At 40.7% G+C, this 24,289-nt stretch overlaps 1 protein-coding gene across 2 annotated transcripts in view; it reads right to left on the bottom strand.

Moving 5' to 3' along the window:
• The window catches only part of LOC108431642 (formin-2), a 69,593-nt gene that overhangs the window by 10,288 nt on the left and 35,016 nt on the right, over positions 1-24,289 (bottom strand). For both annotated transcript variants that reach the window (XM_037541765.1, XM_017704933.2), the window contains exons 7-13: positions 16,277-16,338; positions 13,039-13,130; positions 10,888-11,017; positions 8,922-9,068; positions 8,544-8,603; positions 6,358-6,478; positions 188-280 (exon numbers count right to left, since the gene is read on the bottom strand). In XM_037541765.1, the coding sequence (XP_037397662.1) occupies positions 188-280; positions 6,358-6,478; positions 8,544-8,603; positions 8,922-9,068; positions 10,888-11,017; positions 13,039-13,130; positions 16,277-16,338 (705 nt within the window). The remainder of the gene's footprint in view (positions 1-187; positions 281-6,357; positions 6,479-8,543; positions 8,604-8,921; positions 9,069-10,887; positions 11,018-13,038; positions 13,131-16,276; positions 16,339-24,289) is intronic.

Below are 24,289 nucleotides of genomic sequence, written 5' to 3'. Positions count from 1 at the left end.
ACTTTGTTGGCTAAATGTTTAGTCAGGCCGTAGTGTGTGAGCCCAGCACCAATAATGTGCTTAGGTTCACTGTTATTCATCATGTAGTCATAATGAGCTCCTCTCTTTTGCATGAGTGCCTTTATGTATTGTATGTGCGTCTCAGTATATAAGCCGTGTGTGTCCATGTTTGGTGTGCATCTCTTACCCCGAGTAAGGAACTGCTCCATTTTCCCCTTAAACGGCTGCAGATGTTCCTCTGAGGATGCAGCAGACACCTTCTCCGTCTCAGACGAGCAGGCTGCAGGAACAGGATGTGAAGTTAAAATGAACATTACCTCAAATTAAACTAGAACAGTATACATTAGAACAGGAGATATTAGGTCTAATACACGATAACAGGAGATATTAGTCCATAACAGCCCCAATACACACCCCTATATGCAAGAATAGAAGATTACTCCATAACATTAATCCATAAACAGATAGGTCTATAATATTAGTCCATAAACAACTTCAATAAATTCGATGTGCTACAACATATCAGCCCATAGAAACATCTATAAGCACTCCTATATGCTAGAACGAGATATCAGTCTATAAAAAACTCTTACTATAACGCTGTTATAAACTAGAACAGAATATATTAGTCCATAACAGCCTTAATAAGCACTCCTTTACACTAGAGCAGAAAATATTAGTCCATAAATGGCCTCAATAAATACATGTATACACCTAAATATCATATAATGGGCTATATAAACTACAACAGAATGTATTAACTCAACAATCTCAATAAAAAAACTTCTATACACTACAATAGGAGACCTAAGAAAATGCACAACCTCAATAAACACAGCTATACACTAATATAAGAGATATTAGTCCATAAACTACCCCAATAAGAGCTCATATACATTTGAGTAGGAGATATTAGTCCATAGGCAAACTCAATAAACACCCTATACACTAGAAAATGGCATATTAGTCCATAGACCTCCTCAATAAACACCCTATATATTAGAAAATGGCATATTAGTCCATAGACCTCCTCAATGAACACCCTATACACTAGAAAATGACATAATTGTCCATAGACCACCTCAATGAACACCCTATACACTAGAAAATGGCATATTAGTCCATAGACCACCTCAATGAACACCCTATACACTAGAAAATGACATAATTGTCCATAGACCACCTCAATGAACACCCTATACACTAGAAAATGGCATATTAGTCCATAGACCACCTCAATAAACACGCTATACACTAGAAAATGGCATATTAGTCCATAGACCACCTCAATGAACATCCTATACACTAGAAAATGGCATATTAGTCCATAGACCACCTCAATAAACACGCTATAAACTAGAAAATGGCATATTAGTCCACAGACCACCTCAATGAACATCCTATACACTAGAAAATGGCATATTAGTCCATAGACCACCTCAATGAACACCCTATACACTAGAAAATGGCATATTAATCCATAGACCACCTCAATAAACACCCTAAACACTAGAAAATGGCATATTAGTCCATAGACCATCTCAATAAATACCCTATACACTAGAAAATGGCATATTAGTCCATAGACCACCTCAATGAACACCCTATACACTAGAAAATGGCATATTAATCCATAGACCACCTCAATAAACCCCCTAAACACTAGAAAATGGCATATTAGTCCATAGACCACCTCAATAAATACCCTATACACTAGAAAATGGCATATTAGTCCATAGACCACCTCAATGAACACGCTATACACTAGAAAATGGCATATTAATCCATAGACCACCTCAATAAACACCCTAAACACTAGAAAATGGCATATTAGTCGATAGACCACCTCAATAAACACCCTATACACTAGAAAATGGCCTATTAGTCCACAGACCACCTCAATGAACACCCTATACACTAGAAAATGGCATATTAGTCCATAGACCACCTCAATGAACACCCCATACACTAGAATAGAAGATGTTAATCCATAACAGCAGCAAACTGACCGTTTTTTTTACAGATTTACGTGGTTTGATAAGACAAGTTGAACAGATGAACTTTCTGACTAGCCCAACATGGAAAAAAACAGCATCTATCTCATAGAACAGAGTTGCTCTAATAGACATTGTGCAATTGTGTCCAGTCAGTCCGACAGGGTTAAACTGGAAGGCACAAGAAACTGGGAAAAAAAATCAGTCCAGCAATGCTGTTTTAGCAGAGGTCTTCCAGCTCTGCTAAACTATCAACATGCTAACCAGCGCTAACAAATCCTGTTGCCGTTTCCTCCCGCCGTCTTGCTGAGTGATGCATGCGCTCTATGGAGCTCCTGAGACGTCGGCTCACTCCCATCACTGCTCATGATGGATAAGGACATTGCATGCCAACGCAGCGCACATGCTAATCTCTTTGCCACATGCTAATCTCTTGTGAGCATGTCTTAGTATGCTAACTTGGAGCTCAGCGGGGGTTAAGGCCGGCTGGCCTACCTGCTCTAATAACCCCCCCTGCCACTGTCAAAGCTGCTAACATCTGCTTTAGCGCTTAGCTCCGCATGCTAACCTCCCAGGTGATGATTCATTCACTGTATGGACCCCTGGCGTAGTCGGCCGCTTGAAGAGCAAAGCCATGCACGTGGTCCCGTGGGGAGTCTGAGAGCTTTCAACGGTTTGAATTGTGAGTAGTTGGAGAAATAAAGCACTTTGCCGGAGAAGCTAACATTCGTTTGCACAAAGAAAACCGAGGCTTGATTGGTTTAGCAGGTAAATCGAAAGCGATTTTGGTCAGTTGATATTCATGGTTTTCAGCCTTTATTTACTTTGCAAGCTGGACCTTTTTGACTGCTCTTGTGATTCATATGACAGCAAGGGGTGTTCAAATGCAAACGTGTGTTCAGCTATCTTAATTCCAAAGCAAACTATAGGTCCAATGAAACCCCACTCAGAAAATGTAGTTGTCTGGGCTCAAAAAGCATGTTTTGCCTGCTTTCATAAAACATCTTCAGTCCTTATCCCTTAACCTCTCGCTTTGCTGTTTTCTCAAACAGTTTCCTTTAGATCTGCTACCAACAGAGCACTACTTGGAGCACAGTTATTTTTACAGTGTAAAACAACACAGAATGTTAACCTGGACAAACAGACAGATGAAGTAGCTTGCTAGCTCTATTTTGCTTGTGATGTTAGCTTTTGCTTGGTTGTTAGCTTGCCCAAAGATGGGTTGAGTTTGTGTTGGTGGGACAAACATTGTCAGTCTTGTGAATGGTGAATAAGTGAATAAGCTTACATATGCTTTATCCATAATAAGCACCATCCCTGTGCCAGAGTGGATAATCAGGAGAGTCAGGAGAATTCCAAGCAGGATGGTAGTGCTTTGTTTAAACCAGGTTTAGCTCTAGATTGCTGTTTGTAACTGAGTCTATTACAGTGGACTGAAATTAGATGAAGCTGAAGTTAGCTTTCTATTCTCATTTCCCGTTCTGCCTTAAATGACGTAGCAGTTACATACAGGCCTGGTTAGTTAGCTGCTGTATTATTTAAGGTGGAATGGAAATTTAAATATGAAGCTAACATCAGCCTAGAGAGATCAATGTATCAAATTCAGTATGACGATGTGAATCTGGTACTGGCTGACACAAGACACAACAGGCAGCTCTACAGGGCCCACTACTTTTTTGGCATTACCATTTGGCATTTTGATGCAGTTTTCATATGTGAATCATGTAAAGATAGATGGCAGAACTGCAAAAAAAAAAAAAGTGCCACCAAAAAAACAAGAAAAGCTACTCAAGGAGGATGAGGACATATCCGAGCAGGTGGCCAGTGAAAAATGCTGATCTAGCTAGCATTGGTTCATCACATATTGACTTCCATGATTGTCACGCTTAAAATAAAAGCTTTCCCCTGTTTTCATTTTATCACTAGCTAGCCACCTTGGCTATCTAAATGTAGCACATAAATAATGCAGTAATATAACCTGAGGTTATTTCTATAATTTGCTTTATAGCACAAGATTAATATAACCTGATTACCTGACCTCACCATATACAACTAATCCTGTCAAAATAGTACTTCAGAAAACAAGTCACTGCAGAACATTCTGGAAGTGCAGTGCATGGCTGCTTCCTTACTTTGTACTGTAGCGTCGGCCCAAAGGGGGACGGTGCTACTTCCCATGAGCCCCTGCGGCTCCGGTATTGGTTCCTGTGTAATGTGTGTAATTTTGGTGCATGTATTTATTAGTTATGTGTTTGGTTATGTGTGTTATGTAGCTTGAGTCCTCCCTTATCGGTTTATGCAGTTGTACTGTATAAGTTGTCACCCGCCGTGTGCGTGTGTTGTATCGTTATTGATGCCATTCCCTCGTGTGCTGTGTGGGGGAGAGGTCCATTTACCCATTTGGGTGATTACGTTGCTAAGGCATCGAATTAAAAGAGCCTTTTTCTGTCAAAATGGATCGGTTCACTGTCTCTCCCTCCTCCACCACGCCACAGTATGGACTAAACAGCGGCATATGCACCACTTATGCCATTTCAAACTGCAAGAATAGAGAAGAATAAAAACACGGCCTTGTTAATGGTTGTAAACGGTGAGATTCATTAAAGCAAACAGGTCTCTGGCTTGGACACAAACAAGCAATCAGCCACATTCACCACAACCACTGAATTATGCTAATTAGGGCTTAACGAGAAATAATTTGATCCATCTTTCCAGCTGAGGCTAATTAAAGAGAAAGCACTGGGGGTTGTTTCAGAACAGAGTGAGATGAAAAAAGCTGGAAAGTGAAATGTTTGAGAGCTGTTGTGGTGTGCTACAGATCAGCGTGCTCTTGTTTGTTTGTTTCGATGTTTGTAACGCTGGAGGCTGCGAACAAGCTGTGGATCATGCAGTGCTGATCACCACAACAATCAGCTGGTGTCACAATAAAACTCTCAATAGAAGATCAATGTCTTCAGGGGCTTGTGGGAATGTGATGCCAAAGAGTACAAAAATGTAGCTGAGTGCAGGCCAGTTAGAGTGAAGCACTGTGGTAAGGCTTACTAATTAGTTGAGAACTGAAACAGATGTATTAGAACAAGTGTGATGATGGTACAGTTATGTCATATTTCACACTTGCAAAGTTGTTAGTGACCTGTCCATCTTTTGCCTACAAATCATTCTGTCATAGCTACTGAAGTATCAAGTTACAGAACGCTGGCAAAAAATCCAACTACACCAATGAGCAAAATGTTATGCCTAATGTGCTGTTGGTCCTCCACATGACACAAAAACAGACCGACCGACCAAAGCATGGACTCTGCAAGACCTCTGAAGTCAGCAGACCCTCAATGTCCTGCAAGTTACAAGGTGGAGTCACTCTGGTTCAGCCTACTTGTTCCAGCACATCCCACAGATGCTTAATCAGATTGAGATCTGGGGAATCTGGAGGCCAGAACAACACCTTGGACTCTGCATCATGTTCCTCAAACCATTTTTGAATGATCTGATAAGTGTGGCAGGACACATTATCCTGCTAAAAGAGGCCACTGTAATGAGGGAATAGCATTGTTCTGCAGTGATGTTAAGGTAGGTGGCATGTGTCAAATTGACATCTACATGAATGCCCGGACACTGAGTATCCCAGCAGAACATTACCTAGAGCATCACACTCCCTTCAAAGGCTTGTCCTCTTCCCGCAGTGCATCCTGGTGCCATCACTTCCCCAGGAAAACAGAACATGTATACACAGCCATCCATGTGATGTAAAAGAAAATAAGACTCATTAGAAGAAGCGAGTTTCTTCTTATGTGTCCCTTTCAGACAGTCTTGTGCCATTGTCGGTGCTTTTGATGTTCTACAGGGGTGAGCATGCCTCGGTCTAGCCCTCAGCAATGCAGCTTAATACACAGCAGGGTGTGCTACACTGTGTGTTGTGACACATTCCTCTTATAACCATCATCATTTGTGTGACTTGTGCCACAGCAGCCCTTCTGTTAGTTCAGACTAGGTGAGATAACCTTCGCTGCTCTCGTTCAACGATGAGCCTTGGGTGCCCAACACCCTGTCGCCAGCTTGTGGTTTGCTCCTCTTCTGACCGCTGTCCGTAGGCACTCACCACTGCTGACTGGCAACATCCTACAAGCCTTGCAGTTTCAGAGATGCTCTGACCCAGTCTGGCAATAACAATTTGGGAATTGTCAAAGTCACTCAGTTCTTAATGTCTGACAATTTTTCCCACATTCAACATGTTGACTACAAGAACCAACTGTCCACTTACCATTTATATCCCAGACCTGGGCATACACCACTGCTATGAGATAAACAACATTGTTCTTGTGAGTGTGTGTGTATGTGTGTGTGTGTGTGTGTGTGTGTGACTCACCATTAAGGTCTTTGCGTAGTTTGCGTAGATCTCTCTGAAAATCATCAAACTTCATTTGTGATGCCTGGAAAAGGTCCTGAGGCTCCGGGAGAGGATACACACATGTCTCTCTACCTGCATCCTGACACACACACACACACACAAAGCCACAAACTTAAAGAAGAATTTATTTCACTATATTTTGTTTATTCTGTATGGTTTGATCTTTGAGATGTAAACAAAGTCATTCAGACTGATGTGAAATTGTGGAGCAATTTGCAGACTCAGATGTCTTTCCAGTGGTGGTGATGGGAACCAGGGGTCACCATACAATGGTGGGTTGTAAACAAAGCCATTCAGAGTGGTGATGTGAAGTGGCTCACAATGGAGAAGCTTACAGACTCTTTAGAGTGGTGGTGATGGGAACCAGGGGTCACCATGTCTATAACTGATATAATTGAGGGTCACCATGTCTACCAGTGATCCTACACGTGTCTTCTGAGTTTTTATATGGAATGTTGATGATGGTAGAATAGTGATAAATCTGAAAAGTACTTTCTTTTAGAACTCCCTAAATGTACCTCTTCACCATCAACCCTTAAAAACAGGTTTTAGGACAAAACTCTATCTTAAAACAATTGCAAAACAATGTCTCAGGCATCAGGCAGCATATTAGGAACCGATTAATGCTCTTTGAGGGAGATGTTAGAGGCATTAAACACCTCAGATGTCTGATTCCTTTCACCACCATTGTGAACAATTCTGACTCTGTAAGTTTCTCTAGAAAAGAACATTTCACACCAAAACACTCTGAATGACTTTATTTACATCTTAACCATTTAATTATTTAAAGATTGCTGTGGTTTTTCACCACCCTCAATCAAAATGTAGCTTTTTTCTTTTTTTCTAACAAAAGCTGTAGCTTTGAGGAAAAACAGCCAAATGTTCCAACAGCATCAAAACATTCATGCTTTTCATCATTCAGGGAACATTTGGTCCACCCATATGCACACTAAACGCACACAGACACATGTAAAATCACCTAAACAAACCAATTATATTGAGGGACAGACTGTTTGGGAGTACGAACAAGATCAAAATGAAAATCTACAAATTTTCCATCAATCTACAAAATCAGGCCCCAATTAGAACCCATATGTATCAAGCAGAAAAACATACTAATGCGGCATTTGAAAGCTCCTGCGTATTCAGTCACACTCTTTTGGTTCAATGTTTAAAGGATCCATATCTAAGAAAAATAAATCTGAAATAAAACAGTTAAACAGTGTTAAAGTTCAAAACAGTACTGTTTACAGCCCAGTCCCTACCATCCATATATGGAAACTAAGCTGAAAAAATACCCTGATTTAAATTCATCATGGTTATAATGTCACAACCTGGAAAACAGCACTTCAGCCCTGCCCATTTCTAATGAGGTGATGTTGCCTGTTGTTACAGTCTAGCAGCAGAGTTACTGGAACTGAAGATAATGATTAAACTGAGGAAAAATTATTGAACGTTGTTCTGTTCATGGCTGTCAGGAGGGCAAATGGATCACTGCAGAGTCCCAAAGGATCCATACATTCAAAAAGAGTAGTAAACATTTCGCCTTTTCCTGTCTGAATTTAACACTTCAGCCTGGGCAGCTTTTAGAATGAGGCACAATACAGGGCAGCCAATCAGACGAAAGGTCTTTTACATATATATGGCTGTATTAATATATATATATATATATATATAATATGTATTATATATATTAATTAAACATACTGATACAACAGCCTGTTTAATTCTAAGGGAAAAGGAGAGGTTTGAAAAAGGTCAAGAAAATAATTCGGACTGTTTTTGGTGAGGGCTATGGCTGAACCTCCCAAGCATGGCCCTTTTGCTCTGCTGACCGCACAGTTAGCAGGGTCTAGACTCAACCTGCCACTCAGCTTTTCTCAATTATAAAGCCCTGCGTCATGCCGTACACATCTGCAGCTGTCGCTTATTTACAAGCCTGCTGCTTTGAGCTGGCAGCCAGCCGTTGCATCAAAAGGAGGCGGCAGCCAAATAAGAGTGATGAAACGAAACAAACAATGCGCCGCTGTCCTCAGGGGAGCGGTCCTGATGAAAAAACTGGCCAGGATTCAGAGCCAAATCAGTGGACAGAGTGAGAAAGAGAACAAGAGAGAGAATCAAATAAACAGGAACAGAAAACATACCTCATCAAAGTGTCGCAGATAGTAAGCAACGATGAAGGACAGAAGACTCTGGGAGTTATCCTGATGGAGAGAGAGAGAGACTGAGGACGTTAAACAGTTACTCAGTGATTGTAATTAGGAGTCACACTATTCCATTTATCTTTAATCCCTTAAAATTACAGGTTTATTACATACTAAGGCTTATTAGCCAGTAACTACAGGGACTTCAACGCAAATTGGCTGAGCTATTCTTATATATAGGTTATAGACGTGTGTGTTAAACCTTTCAGCCCTAGCCATTTAAGGGGTTAATTCATTTTAAATAAAATAAGGGGTAATAAAGAGAACTGCTGCTGATGATGAGGAGGAGGATGATTGTGAAAGTCACTCCCAACTCACACTGCTTTTGACGTCTTTGAGTTTAGGCAGGATGTCCAGAGTGAAGCCGTCCGCCTGCCCTCTGCTCCTGTTCCCTCCGTTCATGAAGTTGCCAAATGCCAGAACCAGCCCAAGAACCTGCAGAACACCTTCACCAGACTTTAGTGTCTAGAGAGCGAGAGAGAGACCAATGTTATGCCTGAGCTAGACAATACATACAAAGATTTTTGCCAATCCAATTAAATACATTCCGATTACAGATTAAGACTGAGGTGTTTATGCTCACTCTACTCAACAATGTGATGGAAAATCTCTGTTTACATGCTCAATACAAATAATCTGATCCAAAATTATTGCTTTAAAATGATGTCAGACTCAGGAAAACGTGCGTCACATGTAAAGAAGGCTGAGAGGAAGACGTCGTGTTCTGAGACATATAAACTGGACGCCCGTCCCACTGCTGTCTTTTAAAGGTCAGAGCATAAACTTCGTCTCCTCTGCAGTTTCTGCTTCTGCCAAGTTGAATGTTATAAACTTTCACTATGACGCGACGCACATGTGTAGAACGGATCTAAACTTTCTGTTTGGGAACGTAATCAGATACAGGCGCTTACACGGATATTATTGTTCTATTTAACAGATTATTTACAGGATGACCCACCTCGTTCAATCAGACAGAAATTGTATTCCGAATGGCCTGAATTGGACTAGACTAGTCTAATTTGATTGATTTGCACACATGGACGTATTCTATTCCGACTGAGCTACTACTCAGATTATTTACGGATTATTAGGCTGCTTGTAAACCTGGCTACTGTGTGTAAAAAATATGGAGATGCGTGTTGTGTTTCTATGAGTCAACATTTCAGATTGTTTATGGCAATAATGGGTCAAACAAAAAAAGGACCACCCAGACTGTTACCAGCATAAAGTTAAAAATCTACCATCTGTCACAGTATGGTAGTAGGTCAGTGGCTTACACACTTACACACCCACGAAAGCACCATTAACACTAAAAGACACATTTTGAATCAACATATCGTCACTGTCCAAAGAAAAATCTCCAAAATGGCAATGTTACAGGAGAGATCAAAAACATTCTTTACTTTCAGAGTAAGTTAATGTAAGAGTATTTTTAGAAGCAGTTTTTTTAAAATAGTGTTTTTCTTTGACAGAGATGATATGCTGCCTTCTAGATGCCATCTTTTTCAGGGACATCCGTGCTTATGTCAAAATGACAATGCTTACCTACACTCTGCATGTGCTACAACAGCATGGTTGTGTACTAGACTACACTGACCTGCCTGCAGTCCAGACCTGCCTACCACTGAAATGTGTTGGACAGTATGAAGTAAGCTTCTTGTCAACAGAGGTCTTGTTTAGAAACGCTGCTTAACACTTGCATAACAGAAAAACTGCAAAAAAAAATTTCAAACAGTTATCATCCAAAATGATTACCAAATATGACTATTCTGAATTTTTAAAAACTATTTACAATTTAATGTAGTTTCCAATAGAACACAGATCAAGCAGAATTTACTGCTTTCTGTTTTATTATTGTTTCATATACTGTACGTTTTTGGAATTGAAGCTTGAATTTTTTAATCAATAGGCAAATTTAGTTGAATGGGGAATGATAATACATTTTCTCTCAATGACATGTAGAGAGGGTGGGAGGAGGAGGTGAAACATGATATTTTTGGTGTATATTATCAAAAGTTTTTATTCAGAAGAATAATCAAATCTCAGAAAATGTTTTAGAGGCAGGGAAACATCAGTATGCTTATGGAGAAATGAGCTTAGAACTGGAGTTCCTTATATGGCGATGACGTCAAGAACAGGAAGACATACGACTTCAGAGGTCTGTATCTAACATGTTTTCAAAGAACAATCAAAATGGTCCCCATTCATTTCATTTCTCTCAAATGTTTGGTATTTCACATTCAAGAAGAACTAATAGAATAGAATAGAATCCTGTTATTCTCACCGTGCAGACCCGTTGCAGCAGGTGGATTTTGCGCTGGACGTTGGAGATGCACTCGGTGAAGGTGGACTGGAACAGAATGCAGAAAACACGGCCAGAAAACTGAGGGACCTCCGCCAGCTGCAGCAGGAACCTACACACAAACAGCTGTCCATTGACCTACCGATGCTCTGCCCACAAATTTAGAGCGTGTTATTTATTTCATATGTAACTTGTTTAGCGTATGTGTGAAATATCACAGGCAGAACGTTCACTAGCTTCAGCTGTTTTAGCATTGCTAGCTAGCTAAGTTAAAGTCGTAGTCTACACCAGCAGCTATTGTAGCCTGAAGTTACTCTGAAAGACATTTTACCTGTGGACTTTCCATTGTATGACAAAAACACTATTCCATCTATCCCAGTAGTGTGATCACAAGTGTAAAAAATATAATCAACTCTAAATGTAGGTATTTTGACACAATTTTTGGAAATTTTTGGAGTTTTGGAAAACTGTGCTACTCAGTGGCAAACTGTAACTAGTAATGCTGAGCCTTCAGTTTAGACCACGACCATCAAAAGTCTGTCAAAGAAAAGGCAAACATCTATGGTACTGCTACTTTCTGCTAGCACCCCTATGGGATACTAGTAGTTTGTTATCAGACATTACCGTATATTTTATTTTATAAAATTCTGGCATGGAGTTGCTGCTGCTGTTTTCCATTTCTAACAGCTGACTGAAATGCACTGGTCAGCCTATTACACATTGGAAAAAGCTTGCTTGGCAGTGTCTACCCAGATACCACAGAGGAAAGAAAAAATCCTGATTGAATAATTTTCTATTAGGCATTTCTAGAATTCAACCCTTTCCAACCGAAATGTAATGAAAATAGAGTATCACTACTGTACGTGTAGAGCAGGCAGGTGAAGTGCTGTGGAGATCAGTGTTTACCTCATCTAACGCTCTGAATGAAGGTCTTGCTAATTAGCTGATGAGCTGAATCAGGTGTGTTGAATGAGGCAGTGTGCTGAAGTCTGCAGTGTTTTGGCCCGCGAGGAATTGAGCCTGATACGTGTGAGTTTGAAGGTGCCACAGAATGAAAAACTATTTATAGTGACATAGTTAAGCAGAGTTCAGTATATAGACCTGAACCGTGAACCTCAAACAACTGTTGTCTTCTATGTCTTCTAGTCTAATATTCACACCCACAAAATATACAAACATCAGCTCACAGTCTAGCCCAACGAAACAAGGACAATGGGGCAACAGCAATGAAAATGGCAAACTATGTGCAAAAATCTAACATTCCAGGCTGGGAAGGGATGTTGGCACTTTTCATACCTTTCCAAACAACCAAAGTGTCAATAGGCATGGCTGATGTTCATCTTGGCTGAACATCTGATGTTCATCTCTAAACGAGGCTGAAGTTGGCTTCCTATTCGCCAGCTTCTTCATCAAATGTTTCGTTCCACCTTAAATTCTGCAGCTTTTAACTAAGCTCTTTAGTGTGAGTAATTTTACTGCCAGTGTTCATCTACAGAGACTGCAGTTAAGTGATACTTTATTAATCCCACAAACAGGGAAAATCCACCTCCACATCTAACCCATCCGTGCAGTGAAACACCACATACACACTAGTGAGCACATACACACTAGGGGGCAGTGAGTACACTTGCCCAGAGCAGTGGGCAGCCCTATCCACAGAGCCTGGGGAGCAATTGGAGGTTAGGTGTCTTGCTCAAGGACACCTCTGGACTGTCAGCGCTGGGGATCAAACCGGCGACCTTCCGGTCACAGGGCCAGTTCCCTGACCTCCAGCCCACGACTGCCATAAAGTACTATGTTTGCTTCATTTTATCCACCTATTAGCAATGAGCGTGGCTGAAACACTCAATAATTAAGATGTTGTCCCAATGCTTTTGTTTATATAGTGCATATAAAAAGCATGACGAATCTATTAAATAAAAAATTAACTAAACACTACAAACAACTTTTTTTTTTCCACAGTAATCTCTGGCCTAGAAGCCTTGAGAGGTCCCCACTGGTGCAAATGTTCTCTAAAACTTGCTAACCTGGCAAATGTCACTACAGAAGAATACATGTGTGGGTGGAACATGGATAGGTCAGTCTGATTCATCTCAGTAACGACATTTGAATGTGAATATGTAAAAATCTCACTGTTCAGGCTTGTCCAGAGGTTTGGCACAGTCCTTCTCCGCGTTGGACTTGATGTGTCTATTGATCTGATCCATCTCCTCTTTCTGAGCACGCTGTGCCACAACAAGACAGATAAGACAAAATAAACAGAGATATTCATTCACTGGAAATCTTTCAAAGGGGAATTCCACTGAGTTTTTAAAGTTCTGCGTGATGGTGACAGGAATCAGGTGAGAAGATTTTACATGGAATGACTCTTTTGCCTTTGCCCCCTCTGCTCTGAATGTATTTAAATAAATAAGCTGTAGGCCAAAACATCTCAGGCATCAGGCAGTGCAATCATAACCATTACATGCAAAAACTTTCTGCGAGGGAGCTGTTAGTGGTAGACGTCTGGTTCCTATCACCACCGCAAATCTGACTCTGCTAGTTCCTCTAGAACAGAGCGTTTCACACCAAACCACTCGGGATGACTTACATCTTAACCATTTAATTATGCTGAAATTTTGAAAGAAGCAATGGAATTTCCCTTTAAACATTACCATCTATGTGCCTTGTTGATGACTGGTTGTTGCTGTGCTATAAATCATGAAAAGGGGCCAGTCATGCTTTATAAAGGAAAGACCTCAGGAGTGATTATTGAGTACTAGAGTAATCAGTAGCACAATGAAGAGTAAATGTGTGTGTGTGTGTGTGTGTGTGTGTGTGTGTGTGTGTGTGTGTGTGTGTGTGTCTGAGCACTCATGCAGAGGAAGCAGATGAAGGACCACTGGCCTGCTTACTGTGGTTGAGCTGGGCAGGGGGAAAGAGGGGAGAGCGAGTGTTTTGAGTGGTTTTGGGTGAAGGAGTCAGAGACAGTGCGGAGTCTTTCACACTGAAGAGAAACAACCTCAACATCCCAGCAACCCTTGCACTCCAGAGACTCAGCAAACTCTTCAGTCTTTTCAAACATTCTCAGTTTTACATTTATATACCCGGAAACTTTCAGTTTCTTATTAAACAACAGCCTGGGCTCTAAATCTGATTAGCTGAGCCACGTTTAAAGCCGCTGTAGAATATTTAATGCACATACATGTACGCACTCATCAGAATTGTAGTTACTAAAAACCACAGCCTACTGTTAAAGGGGGAATTCCACCAATTTTTCACAGTTTCAGCAACATGAAACTGGTAAGATGTAAACAAAGTCATTCAGAGTGGTTTGGTCTGAAATACTCTGTGCTAGAGAAACTGACCAATTCATAATTGTTCACAGTCGTGGTGAAAGGAACCAAACGTTTGACGATATTAATGTCTCTAAATTATGTTTGAAGTGGGGAACCTTCGCACATCTGTTCTTTTAAGTCATTTTTATATAATATCATGCTTCTTGTACTTGAAGCTGTAGTAATTGTAGTAAAACCTTTATTTCATTGTTATGTTTTGGTTGTAATTAAAAAAAAAAAACTGAAAATGATCCAATCAGGCCTATTTTCTCAGTGGTATCTAGGAAGAAACAGCCAGCAGAGCTCTCTTATTGGTTAGGACTTCAGGAGCTGAACTGAAGGCCTTACAGGTTAGATTTTCTATCAACATAGGAAGTCACAGAGGAATCAACTTGTTTGAACGGGAAACTTTGTGAGTAAAAGAGGTTCCTCTAGGCCAGGGGTCAGCAACCTGTGGCTCTTTTACTTTCCAGATGTGGCTCCACAGCAGAATTAGATTAAAAAAAGCCTCCTCTGCACTACAATAAAGCTCTGCTGATCATCCTAACACAGTTTTAATAATAAACTGTCTTAAATTGCCGGAGCCTATATCTGCTAATTCACCCTTTAACCCTGAAGATCTACACGCAGACTGATGGCCACTATGGCAACGCAAACAGTCTCGCCTAGCTAGTATCTAACAAAATGGCACAGAGAGGCATTTAAGATGAACATCAATAATTTAGAGATGAATGGATTTATTTGTGTTTATAATCACTCCACCTGAATTCCTGATCCATTTAATCTGCAACAAGAAACCGTCAAACTCATGAAGCTGAAGTCAGTTTCTCATTCAAATTCTTCCATTCCATCTTAAGTGGTAAAGCAGTTACATTCTGGCAAGGCACCATTTAAGGTGGAATGGGAAATTCAAACAAGAAGCTGATGAATGAGAAGCTTGCCTTGGAAAAACTCGAACATCGAGAAACATTTTACAAGAAAATACTCAACTTTTGCCAGAGATGGGAGAAAACCAGCTATAGCTGAGATAAAGCTTAAAGTAGCGCAAAGTAATTCTTTTTTTTATTATTTATATTATGTTTTTAACCTTCACTAGCACATTAGCACACACTGAGACATATTTACAGCCAAGATGGTAAAATGGACGTAACATGTTGGTCTGATTTTTGCTTAAAGGACAAAATGGCTCTTCTTAACATTTGGGTTGCCCACCTCTGCTCTAGGCCTTTTGGAAGTTCTGTATAAGTTGCCGACAATAGTCATAGCCTAACCAGGTTTCAGTTAGTGCTAAGGAATGGAAAACAGGTCTATGTCAGGAAATGTTGAATGCCTGTTACAAGCCTTAAATGTCTGGGTCTAATTTAGGACAACCAAAAATGTTTGTGTGGAACAGCTTAGTGCTAACATACTATTAGAAATCACATATAGATGCTAGAAGAATCGAGCATCATCATAGAGGTGTTCTTGACCGGGTTTTGAACCGAAGGCCTAGCTCGAATGGTCATGGTTAGCCACTGTAATAATATCCAAACCACTGATGTTCCTTCAACACTGTTACATCTACGTAAAAGTGATTTGAAGCTATTTTTTTTCTTTGACTAAAAGGTCTTGAAACAAAACTAATAAAAATATAATGTGCATCAGCCAATAAGTTACATAACGGAGTTAGAACACTCAGCATTTCACTGTCGACTCAGAGCTGCTCTGTTTCTGCTTTCCGAGCCCAGTTAATGTCTTCATGTCACTCTCTCCCTCTCTCTCCCTCTCTCTCTCTCTCTCTCTCTCTCTCTCAGTCTGCAGTGGTCTCTCTGGCTCCATGGTAAACCCTGTACATTCCCGTGGTGTTCGCGGCCTGTGTGTTTGTTTTGGTATGTAACACACACATTTCCTCGGCTCCATGTCCAGGCAGACCGCACTCTGGCTGCCTCACAGTGACCCAGAGCGGAACGAACCAATAACAGAAAATAATGGGGGGCGGCGGTGAGAGTGTCAGAACTCATCTCGCCCACTGAGATGGACTGTTTTCTCAGAGCTTCTGAACGAGGGCGGCTTACATTCTCATACAGAGCCTGTAGCGTCTCCAGATCCACCACAGTGTTGTCCATGTTCAGGATGGCTGTGGGGGAAAGGGAAGAGAAAGATATTTTTGGTCATCTTATCAAATGGAAATGGTCATTTGACTGTTCCAGTCCTCACCGAGAACTCAGCACTGCAGAGACAATTAAATATTTGAGGAAGATTTCATGATTATGGGTTAATAAATAATGACATTTTCACATTAAACACAATAACATATGTTAAAATTCAAATTCCAGTAACAAGAAAGTAACAAAAAGAGGCAGGACAACTCATCAACTGTTAACATGTAGCATAGATAACAACGCTAGCTAGCACGCTAGATGATTTAGCTAGAGCATCAGCTGATCTATCTTCAGATCTTCATCTATCTTCTAACTTCAGCTACATCAGCGGAACTTTAGCTAAGTCATCTAGAGCGCTAGTTAGCGAAGTTATCTAAACTAATGTTATCCAATGGATTAGCTGTTACCTTAGTTAGCATCCATACAGTATAAATGCATATACCAGCACACCAATATGCACATTATAGAAATTGCAGAAGAATAATCAGCTCAGATAGCAAGAGACAGCAAAGCTGGTGGCCCACTGGCTTTTTCTCAGCATTTTCTAGGCGGACCACTCACGGACAAGCAGAGTGTTAGACAGAATACGGTTTTTAATCTCTCATTTTCCACTCACAGTCCAGTTAATCCTTCATTTCTGTCTTTTGTTATCCTTTGTAAATTAGTTTGGTAAATACTTTTAGCAGTGATATCATAAATAAAGCTGGCTATGCAGCTGTAACCAATCTAGCACAGCGTTCATGTCAGCTACATTTTCAACAAAATCATTTTCTATTAGGCCTAGTCATTAATTTTTCTCTCTGTTATTTGAAATTATTGTCTTAGTTCATTTTCCAAAACAAAAGGCACATTTTAAGTCTGTCTGAAGAGATCAAGAACTATACCACTGTAAATTGGAAACTGCAATACTAGTGTATATTGTGTATATATTTAGAGTCAGTGTATTTATATTGGCGGCACGGTGGCGTAGTGGGTAGCGCTGTCGCCTCACAGCAAAAAGGGCCTGAGTGACCAGGGTCCTCTCTGTGTGGAGTTTGCATGTTCTCCCCGTGTCTGCGTGGGTTTCCTCCCGCAATCCAAAGGCGTGCAGTCAGGCCAATTGGACATGCTAAATGACAACATGTTGACCACGGCTGCCACTTTGTTTTCTATTGCTCGACTCGTCCGAGGTTCACTTTGGCTAAATATAAGGCTACCAGAAACAAATTCATTTTTTGCGTCCTTGTCTTCTTTTCCCTTCCAGTAATATGGCTTTTTTACCAGCCACTCTTTTTCACCAGTTGTATTGTTTAAATCACGACAATAAGCAGCTGTTGAAGAGGAACTCCGCCTCTTTGATTTCTACATAATTCAGTTGTTGAGATGTAAACACAGGCATTCAGAGTGGTTTGGTGTGAAATGCTCTGTTCTAGACTAACTTACACAGTCACATCTGTTCGCAGTGGTGGTGATAGGTGCGTTTCAATGTCAAGGCAAATCCAACTTTTGAGCTCTGTTATTTGTTCATATTTTAAATATTAACTGATTATCATTTATTTGTTTAGGTACTATTGGACTATAAGGTAGTTTGACCTCAGAAAGTGAACAATGAGTTGAAGCATAATTTAGGGGTTTTTAATAAAGTGGACGGTGGGTGTTTGGTCATTTTGTTGGAGGAACCAGTGGATGATGGATGAAAGCAATGAAATAAGCGAGCAGGTCCGAGGGAGCCAGAATGAAATGAGGTTTAAAGGGAATGCAATACAAATCATGTCAAAGTTATTTTGTCTCTAAATTAAGGTTTAAAGCAAATCCGCTTCGGCCAAGAAGCACAGCTCATGACAACAATCAATCCAAAACAAACAAGCCCAATCAAGGCCTTAAAAACACGGAAAACTGGACGGCGAAGAGTCGAAACTTTATCATGTAAACCAACAAAACAGCCCAGACAATAACAGCCGCAGTTTGATCCACAGCCGGATCAGCACAAGCCAAGTTTACTACACACTCTCTCCAACATAGCCAGAGCAGCTCTTTAGCTGACAGAGGGAATTATATCATTTAGCAATGCTAACATGTAGATTAGAGTGGCATAACGGATTCAGCGGTCTGAAGTGAATGGAGATTTCAGAGGGTCACTCCGGACGCTCAGTTACAGCTCACCTGAGGTGACCATAATGACTGGAGTACCTCTCAAATATGTAAACAGTATTATTTTTACTCTGTATTTAACTGTATTTTATTCGTATTTAATCTTTCTCTGTTCTTTTTCTCTCCTTCATCTTCATCCTCTCTCTATTCTCTCACTCTCTCTATCTACCCCTCTTTCTCTGCATCTCCCCTTCAACCTCCTCTCTCTCTTTCTCTCCCACTTTCTTTCACACTCTCTCTCTCCTTTTCTTCTTTCTTTTCCTTTCTCTCTCTTCCCTTCTCCCTCTGCTCTCTCTCCTTTTCTTTATTTCTCTGTCCCTCTCTCTCCTCCTCTCTCCCCTTCTCCCTCCTCTCTCTCCCTCCTTCTCCTCTCTCTCTCCCTCTTTCTCCAATTCTCTCTCTGTCTCTGCTGCTCACTCCCATTCTGTTTTCTCTCTCTCTCTCCCTCTCTCTCTCAGCTGGTTTTCATAAGCTCTTGTGTTTTCTCTTACTAGTAGAAACAACACTCTAGTCTGAATGACCACAGACCATACTCTCTCTCTCTGAGGTGCTGTCCATTGTAAACTCAGGCTTTAGCAGAGCTCAGTAACACTGAGATTAATAACTGATCATCACATTGATTTATCAGTCTACTCAGGCTTTAGCAGAGCTCAGTAACACTGAGATTAATAACTGATCATCACATTGATTTATCAGTCTACTCAGGCTTTAGCAGAGCTCAGTAACACTGAGATTAATAACTGATCATCACATTGATTTATCAGTCTACTCAGGCTTTAGCAGAGCTCAGTAACACTGAGATTAATAACTGATCATCACGTTGGTTTATCAGTCTACTCAGGCTTTAGCAGAGCTCAGTAACACTGAGATTAATAACTGATCATCACATTGATTTTTCAGTCTACTCAGGCTTTAGCAGAGCTCAGTAACACGGAGATTAATAACTGATCATCACATTGATTTATCAGTCTACTCAGGCTTTAACAGAGCTCAGTAACACTGAGACTAATAACTGATCATCACATTGATTTTTCGGTCTACTCAGGCTTTAGCAGAGCTCAGTAACACTGAGACTAATAACTGATCATCACGTTGGTTTATCAGTCTACTCAGGCTTTAGCAGAACTCAGTAACACTGAGATTAATAACTGATCATCACATTGATTTATCAGTCTACTCAGGCTTTAGCAGAGGTCAGTAACACTGAGATTAATAACTGATCACCTCATTGATTTATCAGTCTACTCAGGCTTTAGCAGAACTCAGTAACACTGAGATTAATAACTGATCATCACATTGATTTATCAGTCTACTCAGGCTTTAGCAGAGCTCAGTAACACTGAGATTAATAACTGATCACCTCATTGATTTATCAGTCTACTCAGGCTTTAGCAGAACTCAGTAACACTGAGATTAATAACTGATCATCACATTGATTTATCAGTCTACTCAGGCTTTATCAGAAACAAAGAGAGTGATTGTAAGGAGTACATCTGAATACATGCTGAATGCTAACTTGAAAATAGTTAATAAACTACTGTATACTTTTGTGTTTCTTTTAAAAAATAGTATATACTTTTTAAATGATTCTAAATTTTTCCTAAAATATTTCAGGTAAGTGTACGAAAGGTGACCTCCATTGTGACTAAGGATTAAAGGTGTGGGTGTTAATGTTACATAGTTAGATGAAGGTTTGTTGAGGTATTTGGATGTGTCTGAGGAGCAGAGAGAAGGTGTTGGTTTTCCTGCATTTCTGAGTGGATAATGAGGAGTGACTGTTAGAGGGCTGACAGGTGATAATGAGCTGAGCTATGAAAGGAATGCACACATACCGTTCACTCTGTGTGTGAGTTTGCTGCACACGTGTGAGTGTGTAGTTCTTTGTGAGTACCTAATTTCACCTGGACGATGAAAACATGAACGTAGTGCATTGTGGGGACAGCTGCTACCCACAACGAAAATGCTTCAGAAAATGGACAGTTTTGGTGCTAAAGTCTGATTGGTTGATCAACATTCTAAGCTATCATGAAATATTCGATATATGCACACATGACCAGTGTAATGCGTGATGGTCATGTAGTGATCTTTTCCAGTAAAAAGTACACATTGCAGTTTACGTTCTTAGAGCACATCATGCAGAGATGCTCACAAGTCACTTCAGACGTGTCTCTGAGTCTGACTTGTCACAGGTCTGAGGCAAGTCTCGAGTCTCTGAGGTGTGAGTCCAAGTCGAGTCTTGAGCCTCTAAGGCAGACCTGGGCATTGTACGTTTTTTATTTACTGAAGTCAAAGGTAAAGCTGTGTGCTTAGTTTGTGGAGAACAGATAGCTGTGTTTTAGGATTCAAATTTGAATTGCCATTACAAGAGTAAGCATGCAGACAAATACAAGAACTTGACTGATGCAGAGCAGGCACGGGCATCTGAAGATCTGCTAGCAAAACTGCAGGGCAGCAAGGATTGTTTACAAAGCTCCAGGGATGCAGCAGTCAGGACCAGCTTAGTAATATCGCACAACATTGCAAGAAACAATAAGCCATTTAAGTTAAAGTGATGCTGGTCTTTGAAAAACGTGCTATTTTATGTCAGGTTGTGATGCTAGTTTTTTAAACAATGCAAAATGTTAAACTGAACCATCACAAGTTTATTAAATAATGATATAATTCTCCACATTTTGATTGTATAATTGAAATGTTTCATTTACTGTTTGTCTATATATATATGTATTGGGCAGAACTGAGTTAAGTATATTTGGACCTCTAAAACCGTTCCAATTTCTCATGTGGCCCCTTGGGAAAATTAATTGCCCACCCCCATCTAAGGTGTGACTCCAAGTCGAGTCTAAAGTCTCTGAGCTGAGTCTGAGATGAGTGTCAAGTCTGTGAGGTGCAAGTCCGAGTCGAGTCCTGAATCTCTGAGTCCAAATCAAGTCTTGAGTCTCTAAGGTGTAAGTCAGAGTCAAGTTTTGAATCTGTAAGGTGTCACTACAAATCGAGTCTTGAGTGTCTAAGGTGAGAGTCTGAGTCGAGTTTCTGAGGTGTGAGTCAGAATCTAGTCTCGAGTCTCTGAAGTGCGAATCTGAGTTGAGCCTTGAGTCTCTAAGGTATGAGTCCAAGTTGTGTCTCAAATCTCTGAGTTGTGAGTCCGAGTCCAGTCTTGAGTCTCTAAGGTGTGAGTCCAAGTAGAGCCTTGAGTCTCCAAGGTGAGTCCAAGTTGCGTCTTAAGTCTCTGAGGTGCGAGTACGAGTCTAGTCTCGAGTCTATGAGGTGTGAGTGAGTTGAGTCTCCAGTTGCTGAGGTGTGAGTCCAAGTTGAGTCTTTAGGCTCTAAGGTGCAAGTCTAAGTTAGTCTGAGTCTCAAGATTTAGAGGTGTGTGTCTGAGTTGAGGCAAGACTCTTGGAGGTGTGAGTCTGAGTTGAACCTCAAGTCTTAGAGGTGAGTCTGAGTTGAGTCTTAAGTCTAGAGTCTCTGAGGTGTGAGTCTGTGTTGTGTCTTGAGCCTTAATGGTGTGAGTCTGAGCTGAGTCATGAGTCTAGAGTCTTTGAGGTATGAGTTTGAGCTGAGTCTAGAGTCTTTGAGGTGTGAGTTTGAGCCGAGTATGGAGTCTTGGAAGTGTGAGTCTGAGTTGAGTCTTGAGTCCCTGAGGTGTGAGTCTGAGTCCAGTCTCAAGTCTCTGAGGTGTCTGTGAGTCTGTGTCAGTCATTAGACTCTAACGTGCAAGTCTGAGTTGAGTCTCAAGTCTCAGAGTTGTGAGTCTGAGTTGATCCTCGTGTCTCTGAGGAGTCCAGTCTCAAGTCTCACAGGTAAGTTTGAAAACAAAAGATTTTATTCATTTACCTCTTAAGACTAAGGCCCAATCACATTTCACCTCTTGCTCCTAACACTTTACCCTTACCCCTCATGTTACATTACTGAACCACAATTTAAAGTGGAATGGAAAAATTCAAACAAGAAACTGGTGAATAGCCAACTTTAGCTTCATATCACTGAAGTGGGCAATAATGAATAATTGTCTTACACCCCTCTTATACATATATCTATACCATTTTTAGCATTTTAAGCAAACATCTGGTTCCTATTACCACCACTGCAAACAAATCTGACACTAAGCTTCTCTAGAAGTCTTAGAAGTGTGAGTCTGAGTTGAGTCTTGACTCTCTAAGGTGTGTGTCTTAATTGAGTCTTAAGTCTCTGAGGTGCGAGTCCGAGTCAGTCTTTAGACTCTAAGGTGCAAGTCTGAGTCCAGTCTCAAGTCTCAAAGGTAAGTTTGAAAACAAAAGATGTTGTTCATTCTTCTTCATTCTACTTTTTTTCTACTTTTTAAGTGGTAAAGACTGAGGCCCAATCCCATTTCACCTCTTGTCCTAACACTTAGCCCTTACCCCTCACGCCTAGGGGTTGGGTGTCCTGATTTCTGTTAAACTGGAAAAAACAGCAAGATGTCTGTCAAAGCGACCAAAGAAAGCCACAAATGTGTGTATTTTCACTGTTAAAAGATTATGATAACCATTGTATTTTCTCAGTTTAACGTCATTTCAATGTTTTTTAAACGTCACTAGTAGTATACTGTTGTCTCAGTAGCTAGATACATTTCTCGTTCCTGTTTAAAAGGTGCAGCAGTTCTGTAACTGCTGCAAGAACAAGAAGCAGGTGAATAGCTGACTTCAGCTTCATATCACTGAAGAATTAGGGGTGGGAGATAACAATAATTGTCGCCAACCCCCCCACCCCCCACTGTAAGTTTCTCTAGAACGTAGTATTTCACACCAAACCACTCTAAATGACTTTGTATCCATCTCATCCATTTCATTATCCATAGGTTTTGAAAGATTGATGGAGTTCCCCTTTAGCCTCTCCTGATTGATTACTGTTTAAGTTGTGCATAAAACAGCATGTGTGAAAGGGGCTATAAAGAAACGCATGAGATCATCCCCAAAAGGCAGGGATACACAGATTGTGCGTGTGTGTTTGGTTGTGTTCATGTGTTTGTAAAAACTCATAAAAGTCGCTGGTTGAGAGAAAAATGCACAGCGGTTTCTTTCATTTGCCGTTTGTGGCCTGAGCTTCAACCACACTGGCATTACTGACGTTACGAGGCAAAGAAAGTGCAGAAAACACTGGTTAAACTCATTCGGTAGGAAACGTCCTTTGGCCTATTCCTTCTCCTTTCATCGTATTGCCTCTCTTCTCTTCTCCCTCTCCTCGTAGTTTAACCCCCCACCCCCCATCGCTTTCTAACTCATTTGGTTTTCATTACAGCCTCAAATCCACTTTAGTCTGTGATGGTTTGAACGACTGTCATTGTTGTCACTCTTCTCGCCTGTGGTTTGTCCTGAAACCAAGCGCACATTTAGATGATGTATTTTATTTGCCACTAATGCTGAAGAGTGCGTCCTACATAACGAAACACAACTGCATGCTGTCATTGTTCCGCTAATGCTGAACTCATGCTGAACCAGCACACAGCTTCATCTTGAAGCAGAAGTATGCAACTCTGTTAGCCGCGTCAACATTAGCCTTTACCTTACACATTCATGCTAGCAGTGCTTTAGCCAAGAGTAAGGTTTTCAGAACGTTCCTCTTTCTCTAAATATAGCTGATCAGCCCAAATTTGCCATCTTCTGTTTTGCTTCATTAGTTTTCCAGCTATGAGGCCAATTCAGCTAAGTAACAGAAGCTTAGCAGTTAGCATTGTGCTAACTGCACACCTATATCATTACATACGCTTGATTTTGCTCTGAGCGCGGCGGCTTGTCAGAAAGCCAAAGCGTCGGTTTTCCATCTCGCTCCAAAACTGTT

Source organism: Pygocentrus nattereri, chromosome 10, assembly GCF_015220715.1.
Source record: "Pygocentrus nattereri isolate fPygNat1 chromosome 10, fPygNat1.pri, whole genome shotgun sequence".
In the NCBI taxonomy this organism is placed as follows: domain Eukaryota; kingdom Metazoa; phylum Chordata; class Actinopteri; order Characiformes; family Serrasalmidae; genus Pygocentrus; species Pygocentrus nattereri.
The sequence above is the reverse complement of the archived record's forward strand: the minus strand, read 5'-3'. Positions and strand labels throughout refer to the sequence as shown.